General features: G+C 37.2%; 3 protein-coding genes and 1 long non-coding RNA gene across 7 annotated transcripts in view; 2 read left to right on the plus strand and 2 right to left on the minus strand.

The window, feature by feature from the left end:
- The window catches only part of IP3K2 (Inositol 1,4,5-triphosphate kinase 2), a 27,554-nt gene extending 12,505 nt beyond the window's left edge, over nt 1–15,049 (plus strand). The window contains exons 6-9 of the mRNA XM_033333915.2: nt 12,853–12,933; nt 13,214–13,588; nt 13,931–14,143; nt 14,226–15,049. Of these exons, the coding sequence (XP_033189806.1) occupies nt 12,853–12,933; nt 13,214–13,588; nt 13,931–14,143; nt 14,226–14,558 (1,002 nt within the window). The 3' untranslated portion in view covers nt 14,559–15,049. The remainder of the gene's footprint in view (nt 1–12,852; nt 12,934–13,213; nt 13,589–13,930; nt 14,144–14,225) is intronic.
- Nucleotides 1,678–5,270, plus strand: LOC117156675 (uncharacterized). 3 transcript variants are annotated; one of them, XM_076618267.1, is made up of 2 exons: nt 1,678–2,407; nt 5,097–5,270. In XM_076618267.1, exons 1-2 carry the CDS (start codon nt 2,042–2,044, stop codon nt 5,253–5,255), a joined length of 525 nt encoding a protein of 174 aa, XP_076474382.1. In that variant the 5' UTR covers nt 1,678–2,041; the 3' UTR covers nt 5,256–5,270. The 3 variants fall into 3 exon arrangements, with proteins under 3 accessions (XP_076474382.1, XP_076474384.1, XP_076474383.1); XM_076618269.1 differs by lacking the exon at nt 5,097–5,270 and adding an exon at nt 2,833–2,953; XM_076618268.1 differs by lacking the exon at nt 5,097–5,270 and adding an exon at nt 2,508–2,561.
- Nucleotides 6,330–9,194, minus strand: LOC143302637 (uncharacterized). Its single transcript, XR_013058276.1, has 2 exons — nt 7,612–9,194; nt 6,330–7,542 (listed from the first exon to the last, which is right to left on the minus strand). It is a non-coding gene; the product is annotated as an uncharacterized LOC143302637 (long non-coding RNA).
- NFRKB (nuclear factor related to kappaB binding protein) lies at nt 14,897–21,894 on the minus strand. 2 transcript variants are annotated; one of them, XM_033333910.2, is made up of 11 exons: nt 21,524–21,894; nt 20,465–20,713; nt 20,169–20,401; nt 19,818–20,083; nt 19,316–19,683; nt 17,807–19,229; nt 17,396–17,716; nt 17,129–17,318; nt 16,265–17,057; nt 15,868–16,176; nt 14,897–15,783 (listed from the first exon to the last, which is right to left on the minus strand). In XM_033333910.2, the coding sequence occupies exons 1-11, from the start codon at nt 21,527–21,529 to the stop codon at nt 15,349–15,351; spliced, it is 4,593 nt and encodes a 1,530-aa protein (XP_033189801.1). In that variant the 5' UTR covers nt 21,530–21,894; the 3' UTR covers nt 14,897–15,348. The 2 variants fall into 2 exon arrangements, with proteins under 2 accessions (XP_033189801.1, XP_033189800.1); XM_033333909.2 differs by having other exon boundaries at nt 15,868–16,179; nt 21,524–21,890.
- Nucleotides 21,895–21,956: the final 62 nt, after the last annotated feature.

Raw genomic sequence — 21,956 nt, forward strand, 5'->3', positions numbered from 1 at the left:
CACTAAAATGAGCAGAATACTGTGAGCGGCCGTGAGCGATACCGCATGAATCGGAGCTTCAATTTAGAACCACGCTATATCACGGAGACTACTGTAACAGGAAGCGGTCAATTCGGGTCAGTAGAGGAAAACTGTGCAACCGGGGCTGCCTCGAGCACGCTGTTCCCGATCCTCCATGTCCTCGTGCTTTTCTTTTATTCTTCTAATTCATTGTTAAGTAAAGTCGTCATTGATATCAATAGTAGTTATTGGATATTCTTCTGTCAATAACTTGAAAACAATTCCCAGAGAATTCTCAGGAGGAAGAGAAACCTTAAAGTAAAATTGCACTTGACGAAGCAGGGTTTTCAACATTGAACTTCGCTTATTTCGTAAGGAGGATTGTTTCTGTAATAATTATCAATAACGGAGACACATGTGTTCGGACGAAGACACAAGGCATTGAAATCAAAGCCAGTTTTACCGAAGACAAGTGAAGACTTCTGCGAAGAAATATGATAAGTCACATCTTCTGTTTTTTATAGAAAGACAATTTTTCAATTCGATATACTGTGATGAATATTTTACAATACAGATTGTCAGAACGCTAGTCATTCCACAATATTAATTTTATAGAAAACTCCTTGGATTTGCTACTTATTTTTTAAAAATTAACATATCTTTGCGCATAGTAAAGTAAATCGATTTCCTTTTCAACAATAAGTCCTGTTAAAACATAAAGCGATATAAAAATCAGAAAACCGACAAATGTATATTTATCTTGCTTTTGCTGTATCGTCTTCATATACATTTGCCGCTCGGTTAGCTAATAATTTGCTAAAGTTATGCGTAGCAAATTCGCTCAAGCGTGAAAGGATTAAATTCTGTCTTCTCTGGAGGTCTCTTCTTCTTTGCAGCTTTTGAAGTTTCTTTTTTCTCGAATATTCCTTTTAATTGCGTTTAATCGAGTCATGTTATGTAAAAGACGTATCGAGTTACGGCGACATTTTGTAATTCAATAGTTGTTCAGAGTTGTTTGGTTGTCCAGAGTTTAGTAGAGTCTCGATTTCGATGAGGAACAGTCTGGTAGAAACTGATCTTCGTAGTGACTCTCACGCGGCACTAATCAAAGCCTTGGTCGCGTCAAGGTCGACGATGAGATGTATCATTAGAGAGAAGAAATACTATAACAGGTCGGTGACAAAAGTTGGCAGGTGGTCGTGAATGGCAGAATGGTGAAAGGGATCGGACTAGTCATTGTTCACCTGAGATGTGAACTGGTTCGTGGTGTGGATTAATGAAACGTTTAACCGTGACTAAGGCTGCTGTCTCACAGGATAAATGGTGCGGTACTGTGATTAGATCAATAGCTCTACCAAGCGTCTGTTACCAGTGTCCTGAAGTATATTTATATATTCTTATCCTTTCTTCTCAATTATCAAGAAGTAGAGCATTATAGATGTAAGGAGACCCCGAAGTTAGAAGGAGATTGGATTTTTAATTCTTTGGAGCAGGATCAGGAAGATCTATAGTATGGAAGATGCAGAGAATGGAAAGAATTGAAGATCCGAGGAATTTGTAATTTAAGAGAGCCAAGGAATTCCAAGTACAAGAGGACCCAAAGTCTGGAAGATTTATTCATTTGTTTCAAAGGAATCAGAAAGCTATGGGATTTAAAATTCAACGATATCTAGGATGCAAATAACCTTGGATTTAAGAGAATGAGAATTTGGAATTAGGGAAGATCCAGATTCCAAACGATATAGGACTACGAAAGACTCAGGATCCAAATAATTTAGGATTAAAGAGAATCCAGTGTACTTCGAATCTACTGAATGTTCGCTTTACAAAGATTTAGTATCTAAGAAACTTTTAGTTCTAGAATTCAGAGTGCAACTTCGAAACTTGAAACTAAGAGATATAATCTCTCTCTCTTCAACCGGCGTGCATGTGTGCGACAAAAAAGCAAGAGAAATCTGAATTGTGAAGATATTTGAAGGCCTGCAGATTAGTCCGAGCGAAGTGAACTTATGAGCAACATAGATCACCGCGAGGCATTAATATGGATCGAGAAAAGAAGAACGAAGCCGAGAATTTGAAAGAAGAGGCTTCGATGACGCCGGTATCGCCTACGTTATTCACACCACCGACACTGAACCTGATGGAACAGATTCTTCTGGCGAAAATCGAGAAGCAAAATTTTCACGAAGATGATCGTGAGACTGATGCCCGACTAGGAGGGAAGAAGAAGAATTTCCTTTTAAGAAGGACAGATTCCATGGACAGTCAAAATAGTGCCAGCACCTATAATTCACTTTTATCTAGCGATTCGGCCTCCAGTGGGAATCTTTATTGCAGATGCGACGACTGCTTGTTGGGAATCGTCGATGATTATCAAAGGAGTCCTTTAGTTGTTGATAGGAAAAAGGTATGTCTTTTAGGAACAGGTTCTTTTGAGATCCTTAAGATAAAAATTACAATTAGAAGTTGGTCTATAAGGAGCAAGAATATTGTATAACTTTTTGCAGCAAGATGCAACTTTCAGAAATTTATGGGAATTCTTTTAACACAAAGATTTATGTTAAATACTATAGTCATATGTGTACTGGTGAGAAGATTAAGATCTAAGGAAATTTATGTTGACTAATATTATAAACAAATTTGTATTGAGTAATATGTTGTACGTATTACCTTTATTGTTATTGCTGTGATACGTAGTTGTGAAAGTGATTCAAATACTTTTCTATAAACGTAACTTCAGCTGACACAGTCGACCTCTTCTTGATCGATTCTTCCCTCCAGGCTCGTCTCCGCTCCTTTTTTAATTACCGCCTATTCACTGCCATTCTGCAGCTCTCAATCATACCATAACCAGAAGGACTGATACACAAGTCATCCAATAATTAACTAGGAGCAATTTACTATAAGCGTGCAGTGGACTAAAATGAGCCAAGGAAGAATTCTCATATCTCTTGTAAGATTGAATTTTATAAAATTGATTTTTGCCTCATTGATCAATGATATTCCTTCTTAAATAAATAATAGTCGCCTCGAGGTATCTTTGATCTATAGATGAAAAAGTAATTTCGTAATCAATCGATATCGGTTTCACTCTCATTTCGTATGCCTAGGGACAATTCGGCGGGTAATTAAATGCAGGCCCATGGACAGCCGGATGATCGATTAGAAAACCGATTGACCAATCCTGTTTGCTTCGACGAACACTAAGTCCTCGTTAAGACGAATCAAGTTACCTAAATTCAAGCCACTCGAAAACTTCAAATCCCATCATCAGTGTGATGCTGTACATTTATTTGACTTCAAGTATCCTAACAGTCTCTGAATTCTGTATTCAACGTTCTTATTGTATCGTAGCTACTTGATTTCAAGCAACTTGAAACGTTTTATTAAAATATAAACTTATTGTCTCGTTCGACTAGAAATGTGCCTCCAAGTATCAAACAAGGTTGAGGTTCTTCCAATTTCCTGCCTTGAAATAAGATACTGATATTGGATTGATCTTGTCGTTTTGAAGCAATTGAATCTCTCTTGAACTTTATATTCGCTCACGCTTTGTATGTATAACATTTCTGTCATGTTCGTAAGCATAATTCATATTATAATCAACATTTCTACATACATCCAACATAACTATATCTTACTTCCTTTCTATTTTCTATTAGGTATACTATCGAAGTCAGCTGAAACAACTTGAACAGAAGTCATTCGACTAATTTGAACGAGGCTTAAGGCCTAAATTCTTGCAAGTCCCTGGTTGCACCTCTGTCGGCTGACTTTTTCTCCGAAGTTCACCGAGTTTCTGCAATTGCAGAAGGAGCATGGCTGGTGGTCCCAACGAGGCGGTGCAGCCTCAATTAACAGCCGTTCCCTTTTCGATCTTTTACGTTACCTAATCGATCGCCATTCGATCGCGTTCTAGTTTTCTTCAAAAGAGGAATGCCGACATAGTCGAGTCGAATTCTGTCGCGTTCTGGCCAATTAAGCTGGAAAAATGTTCCATCTGCAGCTGGAAGTAAACGTTGCTGGATCGCCTAGCTGACATAAAAGTAGGGATCTACTGTTATTTTTAGTATAATTCCGAGTAGAATGTTTGTAGACTGAATTCAAGCCTAAATCAGAAATTCTCTATAGTTGAGATAATAATTCTATTTATATGATATGATACGTGAGAAAGCGTTGGTGTATGTGGCAATTAAAAGCATAATTCACCTTCTGAATGCAAAGTTTGAGAGGGCTGAATCTAGTTCGTGACGCAAATCAGCGTTACTGACGCGAAAGTTTTTTTTTTTTAAGGCGTAGAATAGATATAATGTCCATATATAGCATGTTCTTATAGTATTTTAGTACAGATAATTTTTTTTTTAACTTCTGAACACGGCTTTCACAGTAGTGACACAATATACGGAGTTTCTTATATGGTTGGTTATTTAGGTCGAACTTATCTTAAATTAGTTTTCGTCTGCAAGTAAAATTTATTATCCAGACATCGTCGTATAGCCATTTAATTGTCCATTTTTACCAATCCAAGTGGTTTACACGACGTACGAGCCTTGGACCACGTTATCGAGTATTTTTTTAAATGTATAGCATCTGGGTCAAGGGTTTCTCGCTTTCGTTTCTTCGCCTTTTTATTTCTTCTTCGATACAGCTTTTCCTCAGTTCCGTTTCTTTCAAAACTCCCGAAGAAGTCCTTCCAAATCGTCGTTCCAAATATCCTTCTTTCTTTCTTCTAGATATACTACGTATTCTTCTTTATTTGCTTTTCTTCTAGAAGAATATCTTCCTTCTTACAGTTAGTCTCTTATTTTTATTCCTTCAGCAGAAGTAGCTTAATCTTTTCAATGTTTTTTAAACTTTCAGAAACATTTATTTTCACCAATTCATTATGATAACCAACGCGTTCTTATCTATGACTATAATCTATTTTAAAAGCAAATCCTTTACTACGCGTGTCTCTTATTTTTGGATCAGATTCATCCAACTTATTTCTTCTTAAAATCTTGATCCTACATTCTTCTTTCACTTCTGTCCTTCTATTATTTTCCTTACTACTATTTATTCGTGAAAAATTCCTATTACAAATTCCAAAATTCCAGATCCCATTCAAGCTCATCTTCGTCGATGAATTTGACTTCCAAGAAGTTAGAGGATTAGTCGATGCTTTGCCTGAAAGAGAAGCGACGAAGTTGGCGAGAAAAGAGAAAAGAAACGACGAAACAAAGGTCTATGGAACTTGGAAAAGGGGAAAACTATAATCAAAGGTTCTTCTTCTAATTTTCATTTTCATTTATCCATGAAGAATTCCTATCACAAGTATAATCGTACAAAAATTCCAGATCCCATTCAAACTCATCTTCATCGATGAATGTGAATTCCAAACACTTAGAGGATTAGTCGATGCTTCTTTTAAAACAGAGACGACGAAGCGGATTAGCTTTCGATGAGATGACGAAGCGGAGAGGTTGAAAGAGAGAAAAAGCGAATGCGCGTTTAACCCTGATAATAAAGCGCGTATGAATTTATGAATATCGTAAAATTTCCATAAACGTTACGCGTGCTCGAACGCGAGACCCAATTTCTACGCGATCATTACGCAATCGTACGAGACACGCCGAGTACGCGAATTCATCGTTCGAACGTTTATCGTTGAACACGTGAAATTGAATAATTAAACGTCTCGTTTAAAATCAATTGCACTCGTTTAATGCGTCACTTATGTGGAAGAAGCTTTTCGCGAGAAAACGAAGAGAATCGATGGAAATGGAGAAATAAGAAGCAAAAGGATACGAATATATGCAAATATTTCACGATCATCTTCATTACGATTCATTCTCGTTTCTTTCTCCAGACATCGTAGATACTTCTCATCCGATAACTGGATTTTTCAAGTTTCTCAAAAGAAGAAGAATTTAGACACTGTTCTCTCTTGTAAGGATACGTATTAAGTATTTTAAACTTCCTCCAAATAATCGATCTCTTTTCTAATTAAATATTTATTCTCTACGGAATTATAAATAATTTTAGAATTACCCAAAGGATCTTTAAAGAAAGAGAGTTTCAATATTATGTTATTCAATATCCACAATGCTTTTGAGAGACACCCTCTCTAAATATAATTCTAAAATTCGAATCTCCAATCAAGAACACTTTGAAAGAAAATTAAAGAAGTCTATTGATCTTCAGATAGGAGAGTTTCGACAGCAGTGATCGAAAGTCTTTTCAGGACCGAATTATTCCTTCGATTGTGAAAAAATGTCTTCTTTATTAGTTTTGAATAATAAAAGAATATTTTTTCAGATGTTTTTGCAGAGGAGATATAATACACTAAATTTAGTACCATCTGACGTATTTATGGCTTGGCTAATTAATGACTTATTAAAATACAATATTGTATATACAAGGTGGTACGTAACCGATGGTACAATTGCGAGCAGAGTGATTCTACGAAGAATAACGATATGAAGATATAAAATAGAATTCTTTCATACGATGTTTCATTATCGAGAAAGTCGAGTTTGAGAATTTGACAAATATGCTTAAACTTGGCTGTATCCCGACAGGAGTTGAACGGAATGTGAAAATAAATTAAAAACGTGCAATACAATTTTCCTTGTATGATGCTTTCTTTTCGAGAAAGATAAATTTGAGAATGTAGCACGCACGCGTACCAAACCAGTTCTTAACGGAATACGTTCAAATATTATTTTCTGGAAAATAAGGGCTCGAACGGAAAGATCTCATTTCACAATTTTGACTTATTTTCGCGCGTGTAATGATCTCCTGCTGATCGTTTATTCATATCCAGTCTGTATCTGGCCAAGTTCAAGTATACCTCGTAAATTTTGCAAACTCGATTTTCTCAGAAACGAAACGTCATATGCAAACATTTTATCCTATACTTTCGACTTCATCCTTCACGTATAATCAGCCAGTTGTACTCAAATCCTATCGCCAGTTTACGGGCCATCCTGCATATAACGTTGATCGTGAAAGGATTAAAATTATCCATAGAAACGATAAAAACGCAAAGCAAACGCCAGAGAACGTTGACTTCCGGCGAACCGTGTAGGCCCACCGACCTCTGGATCGCCCCAGCGTTTCGTCCACTCCTGATAATTACGCTAATGACGCTCGCGAACGTCAGTTAATTAGTCGATGACGCATTTCGATCGTCGTCGAGTCGGCTGTACTCTCCTCGAGTCGCCGCCGTGCTGAATTTGCGCCTCGAAACAAGAAAAAGTTGCTTGACTCGTCCGGTAACCGCTTACATCAACGAATTAAAAATCCACCCGTCTCTAGCGTTCGCGAATATTGTTCCTGGTCTCAGGAAACAGATTGCAATACCTTGACTCGAGATCGATATCGATAACGCTTTTACACTGTTGATTGTTTTTCGTGATTTACGATGATTCAACGTGCAGTGGTCAAGTATACGTAGGAGAAGATTTGTTATTCGTTGTTCATCGCTGGATCGGTAGATCGAAGTCTTAATCAGCAAAGAGAAGAATTAGTACACGATGATGCTTGTGGAAACGGAGTAATCTGGAAGAAGCAATTAAAGGAAAGAATTCTACATGTTTTTTAGTTGTATACTTGTGCACATATACTTACATATTCGTATACGTGTACTCAATAATAGATTATTAAAATCTATAAATAGAGTGTAATTATGCTGTTGGGAAGAAGTTGCAGACTCATCTGTTGTTCATCGTTCGTTGCATTGAAATTTGAATTAACAAATAGCGAAGCATTTGGAAGTGGAGGAATAGAAGAGGAAATTTAAGATTCTCGCCTACGATCGTCTGATGGATTACGTCATTCTGATTTACACTGTTAAGAAAGTGAAAACGCTGCGAAGTTACCTGTTGTTCATTCATCGTTCGACGAGTGCGTACGTTGGAATTTCCATCGACGAAGGGAAGAGTTAGTAGACGTTGATGCTCCTGAAAGTGGAGGGATCCGAAGGAAGTTAAGCGAAGAGATTTATTCTAAGAGAGATATTTTCACACGCATGATAAATTATCAAAGGTATCTTGGTAATACGGTTTTAAGAACTTGAAGAAACTATAGAAGCTATCTAAGGATTTGGTGAACTGAAACACTCGAAGATTATTAAAAATCTTCTACGTTCTTTTTATAGATCCTGAAACACTCTTTTACCGAATTAACTTTAAACAGATACTTTGTAAGTTTGTGACGTTCCTCGCGAACATCTACGAATGAGTCGAACGTGCTTGGATAAATAGAGAAGAAGAATTGGAGAACGATCGTTGCATCACGTATCCGTGAGAAAATAAGACCAATTATCGCACTAACAATCGGAGGTTTCATAGATTTGCGACCGGATGCGCCTTGAGGTTCGTGTGGATAATTTTCACCAGGTAATACGGTCCAGAGAAACGCCACTATAATTCCTCTTATGTAAGAGCTGATAGAGGCGAAGCACGTGCTCTCGATCCACTATCCTATCTCGACGTTCCAAGTAATCAACCAAGAAAGGTGATCTCCTAATGAATGATCTTCTTCCACATTAATTCGCATGAATATTAAAGGAATGGATAATGAATAAATCTGTGGTATTATTCAGATTGGTTATAAGTCAACTTTCATCGAATTTTTCAGGATTTCGTGTCTAATTTGAAAGAACAGCTTCAGCAAATGCTGAAGAATTAATGAGAGAAAAGATCTTTGGATTTCGAAGAATTCTATATTCATTTTGGAGAAGGAGCTTGTTACAGATATTTTCACAGAATTTCAAAGATTTTCAAGAAACCTTTGATTTTTAAAAAAAACTACAGATTCAATTTGGAAGCAACGTATCGCAAATATTTGAATCTTTTAAAATGCCAAGAATTCTAAAAGATTAATAAAGAGGAGAAATATCTTTAACCTTCAAACTATCGCACCTACGATACCTACGATACTTTGAAAGAGGAAACCTCCAGATATAGCTGTGGATTTCAAAGAATTTCCTATACAATCAATGCAAAAGAAAAATATCCGGATGTATCTTCGTAAACACTGTCATGAACGAATGGATCAATGAGAGAAAGAGGATGATGATCCATAATAAATTATCCGCGATTCTACAATAATTTCTTCCTCCGAGGGAACAGAAGCATGTGAGTAACGCGAGGAATCCGAAGCGGCACGGCGTTCCGCTTGCGTGAATGTATCACGACTGGAAAGCGTCACGTTTGCTTACAGTGATATTACATAATCGGTTGATTGTGGAACGTAAACGGCGACGATTACTCGTGAGATGCGTTGAAATTCGACAAACGTAGCCGTACGGTTATTTATCCACAGTGACTGGACTGTAAATCCTCTGTAAACAACTGTTTTCTTCGTTTAATAATTCCGCCTCTTCAGACACTGCCCTGTCACCTGATTGAATTAATTATGTGATTTATTTGCGTCATTAATTAATTACGTAGACTGCGTCATATGGTCGGTCGATGAAAAGTATTCTTAGAACTCGAAGGAGTCTCAGTTATATATGAAAGAGCAAGACGACAAGTATCGAAGCATAGATTAGCTAGATGCGAAGGATAAGAAGTTGGTGCAAAGGATATTTTTATAGAAAGTTTATAGATATACGTTAAAGCGTAACAGGAAACAATAGAAAATTGCAATTGTAATTTTCTTTCTCTTTTCGATTATAAACATAATTGTAATTGGTAGAAGTATAAAATTGCAAATAGACTTTATTCGATTGACTCGAGTGAAGGACGAATTGTTTCTGAAAGACTGAGGTGATTATCGAAGAAATATACAGAAGATAAATCTGTGTGTTTATAAATAACAATTGCCATGAACAAGTCTTCTTGAAGTTTATTATTATTGTAAACAATAAAGATTATTTCCTTGGAATCGTTCCAGGAATTCGCCAGAAACAGCAAAATACACTATATGATACTTCTATAAAATTGGAAACAAGTAGTCATTATTTTAAAAATAAGAGCTTGTTGCACTTCCTCGTGAGAGTCAACGAAACAGAGGTAGAAATCTATTAACAAAATCCTATTAAAAATCGATCAAAGAAATAGAGATTACCGAGAAGGACTAATTGGAACGAAGAAGAGCTGGAAATCTCGTTTAAAATTCATCTAGCATTAAATTGAAGAATAATTGGTGCATCGACCAGACGAAGAATTTCGTGTAACGGACAAGCAGTGGTATAAAAAAGTGGCACACGCATTGGCTCGCTTTCCAGCTCGCCTTCGTCTCGAGGAAGAGGCCACAACGTGGGTGGACGACGGGGCTATCAGTCGATCCAGGTGTCTCGATTCGACCGCAGCTCGTGATTAAGATAATTACCGTTATCGAATCGCTTGCCAATTAACCGAGGGCCGCGTGGCACGATTCGATCGCCCTGAGGAACGATCATCATGGGCTCGTTCGTCATCGTCGTGACGCGCGGAATAGAGACTGGCTAAAAAAGAGAGAAAGTGTCTCGATGATTACCAGTTATATCGGCGATAATCACTGACCGTCGAAACGTTTTTTATTTCAGTGAATTCTACGGACTCGAAGAAAATCACTAAGACACTGGCAAATGTATCATCTCTTCTCGAGGTTCCTTTAAATTAGACGAGAATTCGCAGAGAATTTTGAATTAAAGAATTCGAATAAAATTCTTAATTGAGGGAAGATTTGAAGGAAGTTGTAGAGGACAATCTTTCAGAATTTTTGGATTTTCTCGCAGGAATTTTTTAAAAGAAGAATATTACACTTTTTGAGGTTGAAGAAAAAGTGTCCAACTAAAAAGACCCTTGAGAAAGGGCCTTCTTAATAGAGAATTCTTAATTAACTGAGGATTTGAAGGAAGTTGTAGAGGACAATCTTTCAGAATTTTTGGATTTTCTCGCAGGAATTTTTTAAAAGAAGAATATTACGCTTTTTGAGGTTGAAGAAAAAGTGTCCAACTAAAAAGACCCTTGAGAAAGAAACTTCTTAATAGAAAATTCTTAATTAGGGGAAGATTTGAAGGAAGTTGTAGAGGACAATCTTTCAGAATTTTTGGATTTTCTCGCAGGAATTTTTTAAAAGAAGAATATTACACTTTTTGAGGTTGAAGAAAAAGTGTCCAACTAAAAAGACCCTTAAGAAAGAGCCTTCTTAATAGAGAATTCTTAATTAAGGGAAGATTTGAAGGAAGTTGTAGGGGACAACCTTTCAGAATTTTTGGATTTTCTCGCAGGAATTTTTTAAAAGAAGAATATTACACTTTCTGAGGTTGAAGAAAAAGTGTCCAACTAAAAAGACCCTTGAGAAAGAACCTTCTCAATAGAGAATTCTTAATTAAGGGAAGATTTGAAGGAAGTTGCAGAGGACAATCTTTCAGAATTTTTGGATTTTCTCGCAGGAATTTTTTAAAAGAAGAATATTACGCTTTTTGAGGTTGAAGAAAAAATAACCTTATAGAACCGTATAGAAAACCTTATAGAAAGAGTTGCTATATCTTTGAGGAATTCAAAGAAAAATTCTAAGCAGAATTAGAAGATTCGCCCGAAAGATTTTAGATTTCTCAAGAAGAGTTATCCTTGAAAGTGTTTGAAAAGAAGCTGCGAGTTAATGAAATATTTAAAAAGACGACGTTCCAAAGCAAAAAAGAAGAAAGGTATGACGAGGTAAAAGGTTCCTTGAATGAAGGCGTGAAAGCCTCCTCCGAGAATTTCCATTGACGCGCGATTCATTAGCATCCAATTCGGGATTCGAAGAACTGGGACACGTCGCTGTTTACGTCCAACCATCGCTCCGCTGCGGAATTGTCCCTCTGACAATACGACAGAACCATGAATCTCTTCAAAGTCAGTATCCACCGTACACCTCTATCGCGTTACACCTTCGAAACAATTTATTTCGGTGAGGCATCAACTATTTCTACATAGAAAGATTTAGAAGATATCGCAGGAAGATTTCTTACATTAAATAAATTCTTCGTCGTCGTTGATAATTGATTTAATTAAAGATGCAAAAGACTTACGACAGAATAACGATACCAAAGATAGTGATCTGCTCAAAATCGACACTGGAAGATTGCATGGAACCTGAAGAATGCGACAGGAAGTCCTTAATTCAGAGGAAGATGATGAGGTCAAGGAGTAGAAGACATTCGAGGCGATTCTCTTCGAGCATCGCCGAGCGTCGCTCACCTTCCTCTTCTAGAAGTCCATCACCTTCGTACTTACTTTCTCAGTCTCAAGAACAGACTCATAATGAAGAGAAATCCGAGGATAATTATGATAACCAGGATTTTGAGAAGGATAAGTTGGGTCAGCTGGAAGTTAAGACTGATAGTTACAAGGAAGTTGATAAAAATGATGAAAAGAAAGAAAACTGTATAGTTGAGAGACTACAAAATGGTAGCCTTGTTGAATGCGAAGATAACGGGAAAAGTGATTTGAAGTTGGAAGGAAATAAACGAGATAAATCCTTGAGAAGCAACGGGGTTGAGGATCATAAAAAGAGTTCCAAGTGTAACAAGTGCATTAAAGGTCAGAGTAATAGGGAAGAGACTTGTTTGGAGAATTGTTCAGGATACCAGCAGTATTTGAGGCTGCTAGAGGTGCCTCAGATTAACTTGGAATGGGGAGAAGGCAGTGGTGACGATTTGAGCTCTGAATGGGATTCTGATCACACGGATAGGTCAAATGAGAAAAAGACGTCGAAGGTAACGACGGGAAACTGTGTTCTTCCAGATATACTAAATGTTTCTTTCTATTACTGAACAATAAAGTCTCCTTGGAATCGATATTTGGGTTAAAGTTGAAACTTGATTTTAATATTAGTGATGATGGAAGAGGTAAGAGAGCTTTTTGATGAGATTCTCGTTTAATTTTGTTTCAGTCGTCAGGATGGAGAAAACTTAGGAATATAGTTCACTGGACACCTTTTTTCCAAACCTACAAGAAACAACGGTATCCATGGGTAAGTAAGTTATTTCTATTTTTTAAGTTCTTTGAAAGAAATTAAAATACTTCAAAATTGGTATCAGATATTGGTTGAAACATGAAAGTTATCAGTTAATATTAAAAAACTGAAACTAAATAAAATTTACTCGATTCATCAATTTATCTTATGGCCTTTTGCCAGAAAAGAAACTCATAAATTAATATTTTAAATAACAATTCTGATATGAAATTCTACTAGTAAATAGTACAATTAGTGTTAAAAAGTTTATAATAGAAAATTTTGCTATTAATTTTAGGTCCAACTAGCGGGTCATCAAGGAAACTTCAGAGCGGGGCCCACTCCAGGGACGATTCTAAAGAAACTCTGCCCTCAGGAAGAAGCTTGCTTTCGTCTGTTAATGAACGACGTATTGAGGCCGTACGTTCCCGAGTTCAAAGGTGTTTTAGATGTAAACGATACAGAAGAAGGGAATGTCGAGGAGCATGATGCAGGCGAAACACATCAAAAGGATGGTAATGGTGACAATGTGACTAAGAGGATCGTAGTGTCCTCTTACTTGCAGCTGCAAGATCTTCTCGGAGACTTTGAACATCCTTGTGTGATGGATTGCAAAGTTGGAGTCAGGACGTATTTGGAATCGGAACTTGCGAAAGCCAAAGAAAGACCTAAGGTATGATATTAATTTAATATGAATTAACATCGAATAATATTATAAATAAAGTTTCAAAGTTCGATCGATAAAATGAAACTTTCCCTGAATTACCTAATTTTTTATACTTTACATACATTTTCTTAACTTTGCTATTCAATATAAATATAAATATTCGATATAATTTTTCTATCTTTTGTTTATTCCACAACTTTTATAAATAAAGCACTTGAAAAACAAGGAAGATATCTGAATGAAAGATATCAATGAAAATATGAAGAAGTGAGAAGAATAGCAGGACCAGAGTTCTTCAATTCTTGAAACTCAATTTCAATTTTTCAAATCTTTAATTTTTCCATGTAGTTACGAAAAGACATGTACGAGAAAATGATACAAGTGGACCCATCTGCACCAAGTGCTGAGGAACGTCGAGTGCAAGGAGTCACAAAACCAAGATACATGGTCTGGCGTGAAACGATTTCCAGTACAGCTACGTTAGGCTTCCGCGTAGAAGGTATTAAACTTGCTCATGGAGGTTCGTCGAAAGACTTCAAAACGACGAGGACTCGGGAACAGGTTTGTCGATAGCTTACCAATGAATTAAGTTGATAGATCATAATAGTAATCTGATTTTAAAATCGGCTTTTTAATTAATTAGGTTACGGAGGCGCTGAGACGTTTCGTGGAAGGCTATCAACACGCTGTACCCAAGTATATCCAACGTCTAAAGGCGATTAGAACTACGCTGAAAGCATCGCCGTTCTTTGCCTCGCATGAAGTTGTCGGGTCTAGCTTGTTGTTCGTTCACGATACCAAAAATGCTGGCATTTGGATGATTGATTTTGCTAAAACATTACCTCTACCACAACATTTGCCAAGGATTTGTCACGATGCCGAATGGAAAGTCGGAAACCATGAAGATGGATACTTGATAGGTGTGAACAATCTAATAGACATATTCCAAGATATATGGAACTCCGAGGGAACATAATTATATGGACCATTTCTTTTGGAAATAAGTTGACACTACAGCGAAGAGGATATTGAGTTAAACGAACATCATGCACTCTTAACTTTGTGAACATAAATGCACCTTTTGTTCAGGTGCTTTTTCTTCTGTATCTTTTTCTATGAATCTATACTTCGTATTTCGTGAAATTTTGTACATAGATCAATGACTTTTGTAATGATGTCTTTCGTATGATATCCTCTTACCAGAAAACGGACCAAAGACGCGGTGGCTATTGCTGCCTAGGTATTTCATAATTAAACTTTCCTACAACGTAGAGACGATGCACAAAGAGAACTTGTAAAATATAATTTAAATGATACCGTTACGTAATAAGTTTTATTTATGTATTACATGCAACGCTGCAAGAATCTTCTTGATACAAGAGAACGAAGAAACGGTGGTTTTGTATTTAAAATCGTACCATGCATTTGTAAATAATTCGACACTTAATATAAAAAAATCTTCACGACCGCGTGTGTTTTCATTTTAAATGTCCTGATATAGCATTGTGCCTTGATCCCGATCAACCTGTCGAAAAAACTGCACGATTTTCTTTTTTTCATTTTACCTGACCTAAAATATAGTACATAACATAACGCAATTCTATGTATAAGCTTTACTGATCTATTACGCTTTTCGTTTCTTCTTCATTTTTTACGTTTTGTTTTTATACATATAAATCGTGTGTTCGTCAGAAAATTCAGAATTATAAGAGATTAAAATAAGTTGGAACGAGGATAAATGAAAAAAGACAGCGACATCAATTTTGTCAAGGTGTACTGTAGGTGTTATTTCTCGGTGGTTGCGTCTGAATAGTCTGCTGTTGATTTCCCGTCGATTGAGACGAAGTTATGGTAGTTGGAGCAATAACTCGCGCGTAGACTGCTGCACCTGTAGTTTTCAATCCGGCAGGAGTCGGTATCACCTTCAAACCGTGCAATGTTTTGATGTTGAGTAACTGACTCGGTAAAATGATAGGTTGCTGCTGTGTCTGTTGCGATGATTGTTGCTTTCCAAGTACTACGCTTCCACCGCTGCTCACTCCAACTCCTACGTTTTTGTTACCACTTGCTAAAACTATTGGCTTGCCAGCCAACTGAGCTGTCACCATCCGAACGGTTTGTGCTTGCTGTGTCTGTTGTTGTTGCTGCGTACTGGCTATGATCTTCGACTGACCTGAAGAAGTCTGCGCTTGCGATACTACCTAAACACCACATTGAAAATGTTCCATAAAAATTTAATTTAGAATTAAAATTAGAAATTATAAAAATTTAAATTGAGAGTATACCTGATACTGAGTTTGTATGACCTGCTTCCCTTGTCTGTTGAGTTGATTAGCGTGGCCAGTTGTGGTCGCCAACTTCAATCCTTTCTGAGCAAGGAGATTTTCTACCGAGATAAGCTGGCCACTACCAGAACTGGTTAGAACCTTCGCCAATATCTTCTGCTGTTGTTGCTGATGCGGTGACTGTTGAATCTGTACTGCGATTGGTTTCCCTCCTATCTGCGCAATTATGCGTTGCATACCAGATGTTTGTAGCGATTGTTGTTGATTGGTAACAACTCTCTGTTGGATTTGTTGTTGCTGTTGTTGTTGCTGCTAAAGTTACATGAATATATTAAATCGTTAAAGCTATTAATAGTTATTAAAATAAAAAATGATGACCTACTTGAACAATTCGTACCTTTAATTGTTGCTGTTGTATTTGTTGTGATTGATTACTGGATGGCGATGATTGTTTAATAAATATTGTCTGACCCTGAAGTCCATGACTCGTAAGAAGCGACTTGATCTGTCCAGAACTGACCAATTTTATTTGAGAAGCTAACAATGTCTTTCCAGGTAGTACATGTTGTTGTTGAGATTGTTGCTGTTTTATATTAGCAGTTTGCAAGATACTTTTTCCCGCTTGATTAGTCACTATTGTTTGTTGTTGTTGTTGTGTTTGTTGCGATTGTTGTTGTTGTTGTTGTTGACTTGGTACTTTAGTAGGAGGCAATATAGTGGTTAAATTGGTGGTTACATTTGTTACATTAGAAGCACTGCTGGCTACTACAGGCTGTGCAGAATGTAACACAGAATGTCCAGATAATCTAATAGTTTGTAGACCAGCGGATGTTGATACTTGAATTTGATGATGCGGAAAATGCTGCTGATTCGATTGTAGTAAACTTTGAGCACTTGTTTTTACAACAGCGACCGGTTTTCCACCGATGTTCGCTGCCTTCTTCGCCGGAACGTTTGTAGTGATTTGCGGTTTTACGTCACTAGTTGTTACATCCTTTTCTACGGTAATGGTACTAATAGAAGTAGAAGACGTAGGTAGAGACGTAACCGGAACGGTGGTACCTGACATAGAAATTACTGAAGTCGCTGGCGTACTAATTGTTGTCACTACGTTTGTGACCACAGCCGATTGTTCTGTTGTAGCGGAATGATCATTGATATTTTTCTCCTCGGTTTTCTTCTGCTCTTTTCTGTAAAAAGAAAAGCGTACAATCGATATGCTGTTCAAAACATTTTTCACACGATAAAATTTGATATTTACCTCGAAATAACAGGTTGAGTAGTGGATGTGGCCTTTCTTTCTTTTTTAGGTGTAGTTTCTTTACTGTTATTAGGAGATTGTTCTTTATTAACATTAGCCGGTTTTATGACTGGAGGAAGTGCCTTTCGAGACATACTGCCACCATTCTTCTTATTCTTTGCAACACCTTGTAGTTGTTGATGATACATTTCTATAAGAGAAGAAAATGTATGACGTCATCTATGAAATATATAACATAAGAATAATACATTTCAATAAGGTACAAACCAAATTCTGATTCTGAACGAGCTCGATGAAGGTATAGCCATTCCTTGCGTCGTGGGTAATATCGTACACAGGGATCTGTTTCGTAGTGCAATCTGTCCAAAGCTCCAGATACGACAGAATGTAAGTATCCTTCCTTATCATCACTTTCTGTCTGTTCCCTAATGTACTGAGAATCTTTTAGTAGCTGACAGATGTCAGCCCGAGTTCCTTCACCATTGGGAAGCCTTGCAGTAGCGTCTCTGACTAAAGCTAAGATAGTCACAAAGTTTGGCCGATCTGCTACCAACAACGAATGTCCACGAGCTTTGGTCAAACCAGAAGCTGTTATACGAATTAAATATAATATAAATAATAATTTCTTTAATTATACACATATATCTTTTTTATAAAAGATTGTATAATCAAACATACCAACATTGTGTTGATAAATGCCTTTCACCGGACCTACGACGGAGGCATAACCGTGCATTCTATATGTAAATGCTTTATGAGGAGCAGCATAACGCATACGTTCCTGCCTCCTAAATTCTTCTCGTTCTTCCACCGTGGATGGTCGAACCTTCCATTCTGTGGGCCACAGAGCACGAGGTGGCTCCCATTCTGCGACAGTATTGATAGATCCACCATCGACACTGATTGATTCTATCGCTGGACTACTATCTCTGCCGCTCGAATTTACATTTCCACTTCCAGAATTACTGTTAACGTTGCTGTTACTAGCTTGAGGCACTTGATTTTGTTGCTTCACAGCTACTGGAGAGCAAGTGGAGATTGCAGACGGTAGACCTAGTGAATCTTTGTGCATTAAGAACTTCGCACATAAGTCCGACAGACGAGAGTCTGAGTCTCGTCCAGCTCCGATCCATGCGTAGACTCCATTTCCCTTGTTTTCTAAATAGGGAACAAGTTCTGATTCTCTTTCTTGTCGGTCACCGATCTCTTGAGAGTAAGTGAGTTCCCCAGCAAGAAATCCTAAAGCCAATGGAACCAACGCTGGCCAAGAGGATGCCAGAGAATACCAATCATTTAATGGTGAAATGGGGTTTCCTTGCCACTGAGTAATAGCATCCCTCATTTCTCCTGTGCTCATTCTGTATTCACCTTTTGAGGTAAATGCATCTCTTAACAGCGAGAAGAAACAAGCATGTGTCTCCTGCATTAATTCTGCCCCATTATTAATGTCGATAGCGTCTTCATTAGATGGAACAGCGATTTCTTTATCTGGTATCGATATAACTCCTTCATCTTCGCACTTCACATCATCCAATATATCAATTCCATCGTCGAGTTGTATTGGAAGCTGCATCATGTCGATGCTATCCAAATCAAGCTCTTTCTTATCGTTTTCCTCTTCTTCTTCTGTTTCTAACGGGGCGTCTTCGTTCACTCCCGTACTTAGTTCCGTTTTTATGTCATCGTACTCCATGTCTTCCACCTCTTTCTTTATTTCTGGCGTAACTATCATGGAAGATTTGCTAACCTTCGGTGTAATGGGACTTAACTTCTTTTTGGACATCTGATGCATCTCGTATGCATCTATGGGTTCTGACTTAATTGGCGTTAACATTCTATGATCTATATCCAATGTATTGGAATGTCTATTTTCATCCGTCGTATGAGAATAATCACTGTTATCACTCTCGTGTTTTATCGAATTAGAATTCGTTAATCTTGGCGCCGGTGGACAAAGTGGTGATTGCTCCAATTTCATACGTTTCTTCGCTGGTGTGATACGTATGGTAGGGCCAACTGATATTTTGTGCTTCTGTCCAATTTGTGCTCTTTGAGTTAAGTCAGCAAGAGCGATACCTTGTGTATTTAATTCCGGATGAACCTAAAAATATGATGAACATTAGTACTCTAATACGATTGAATTTCTTATTCACACAACTTAATTTCTTAAAAAATTATTTCACGTACATCACGCCGAGCTCTTCTCTTTTTATGTTCAAGTAACATTTCGCGATACGTATCCTCGGTCTGTTCGCGAATAAATAGAGACCTATTCGTGGCATATTCCGCTCGTTGCAGCGTGGAGAAAACAGGTCGAATAAACTCATCCACGTGATCTAATTGCAAACCCCGAATGGACAAAGCCCGAATAGACAATCCGTGAACTCCAACCAAAGTGCGTCTCTTCTTCTTCTGCTTAGCGCCGGACATTTGATAGTGCGGATAGTTCTCTTCATTCTCGGACGTTGTGTCGGCCGCTAACTTTGCGCTCGCTCCGAGCTCTGTCCTCAGTGCATTCAGTTCCTCCAAATAGCGCAGTTGCGTTTTTTCTTCAACTGTCGGTTCATTGCTTGTTAGTATTGTCCCTCGGAAGTTACTACATACTTCTCTGCCAAACGGCTGGAGTGTGGGGGAAGTATAAACAGCCAGAAAATTTTTTACAATCAATCACAGCAGAAGCTTAACTTACCCATAGCAGGTTTTGGTTTCCTCCATTGGACCTTTGACACCGTGCGTTGCGCTGGTTGACAAAAACCTTGCTTATACGCGTTAGACAGCAAACTTTCTCTAGATTTCAGTAATTGACTGGCTAGTTCATAAGATCTTTTCCGTTCCTCGAATAGTAATCTTCTCTGCTGTGCCTTACGGACTAAGCTACACATTCTTCTAATATCTGGGCGGTAATGACCAGCAGATAGATGACTGTGAAATGCATCCAAAGGTGCTACACCAAATCTGATATAGATAAATATAAAAACAATATTATAAAAAAGATAGATTTCTTTCAAAAAATTACTGGAAATAATTAGTTGCATCTAACCTGTGATTTTCACGTTCGAATAACATACGCAATGTTTTCTCTGTTTCAGCTTCTACATCGCAGTCTTTTGGGAAAGCTGGTAAAAGGTTGCAAAGAGCTTCTCTTTGATTTTCGGTAAGGCATTCGTTCCAAATATAAGGATAATCCAGAAATTCCTTGAAAACAGCTACATGTTCGCAAAGATCTTGTGGTAATTTTATCTTAGTGTTTACAGCAATACATGTTTCCCATTTCTAGAAACGAAATTTTTGTTAACAAAAATGTATTTCCACAAAATATGAAATTTCAGACAGCACCAAAGTATCTGGACTCTCCGCTTTGACAGAGTATTCTGTGTTCTCATTTTCATCTTCATCTTCTTCGCCAGAACTATGACTTTCACTGCCACTTGTGCCATGTTCTTCTCCACTATCATCTCCGCTATCAGTTGAAGTACTACTTCCACTTATACTGCTACTACTACTGTTACTTCTAGATCCATGAGAAGATGCATCATCTTCATCTTCTTCGGCTCCACTATCACCACCAGCTGAACATTCATCCACCTATAATCACAATATATGTACAAAAATACATAGCAGAATAAACATCAGGGTGTGCCAAGAAGAAACCACATAATTTTACTAGTATATTTGGTAGCTTAATCTGAACTAAACAGATCATATTATTCTATAAATATAAATTTATTTGATATTTTAATGATTCTTGCCATTTCTTTCTAGAAATTTCATTTCCGATGCTGTCACTTGTAATACATGTTATTTGTATTAGTCATGCATATGTATCTAAAATCAGACTAAGCATCATAAACACTCTGCCGTTTATCTTTAGTTTGCATTTTATATGGTACTTGGTAGAATAAACGATTATTTGGAAAACGAATGAAACAATATAGCATGTAAAACTTTTTTGATTGACAATGATCTATCAAACATATTAGTAAAGTTATTCATTAAAGTTCTCCCAAGACATCCTGTGTCCTTTATGAAATTAAATGATTTTCAAAGACAATTATGAAAAATCTAATTTATCGCGCTACATTCTATGTCACAATGAATACACAAAAATTAAAAAATACAATATGAACGTGATTATTATTTAATCAAAGATAAGAAAACAATCACCATATAATAGCAAATAACACGTCAGGAGAACATGCGTGTATTCGACGATTAATTATTTAATTTACTAATTATCTAATTAGAAGAACTGAAATAACGAATATACCAGGAACAACAATGAATGTTTTCTTTTTCAGGAGTAACATGACACAGGGTATGTACATTGCGTTTCCAGAGGATACAGTGTTATCGATCATACGGACATAAATTTCGAAATAATTAATCGTAACCAACCTCCATTCTTTTCAGTTTCTGCGCTTGCTCTCCTCTTGTCTTCCAAGTTCTGCAGTTCCTACGAAAATAGCAAATCCTCGCGGCTAACGATAATTCACGAAACAGAAATAACGAACCGAGGATAAATCTGTCAACGTTGTTACGATACGAGAAATCCTTCGAACGAGTGAATATTAAGTAATTTCGCTATTCACCGTTTGACCTGTCACAGCTACTGCACTCCTACTCTTCCAACAAATTTTAGTCATGGCGTGGAATACAGCGAACAGAACCACGGTGTTTGTATATTGAAAGATCTCGAGCGCGCACCTTCTTCACCGGTTTAGAACTGTACCCATTCGATGGTAGAGATTTTAAGACTGATCCGAAAGCAATTAACTCTTACAAATAATAATAAAAGGACCAAGAAAAAGAGAGATTATAAATCTTTTTT

Source organism: Bombus vancouverensis, chromosome 4 (assembly GCF_051014615.1).
Source record: "Bombus vancouverensis nearcticus chromosome 4, iyBomVanc1_principal, whole genome shotgun sequence".
NCBI classification, from domain to species: Eukaryota; Metazoa; Arthropoda; class Insecta; order Hymenoptera; family Apidae; genus Bombus; species Bombus vancouverensis.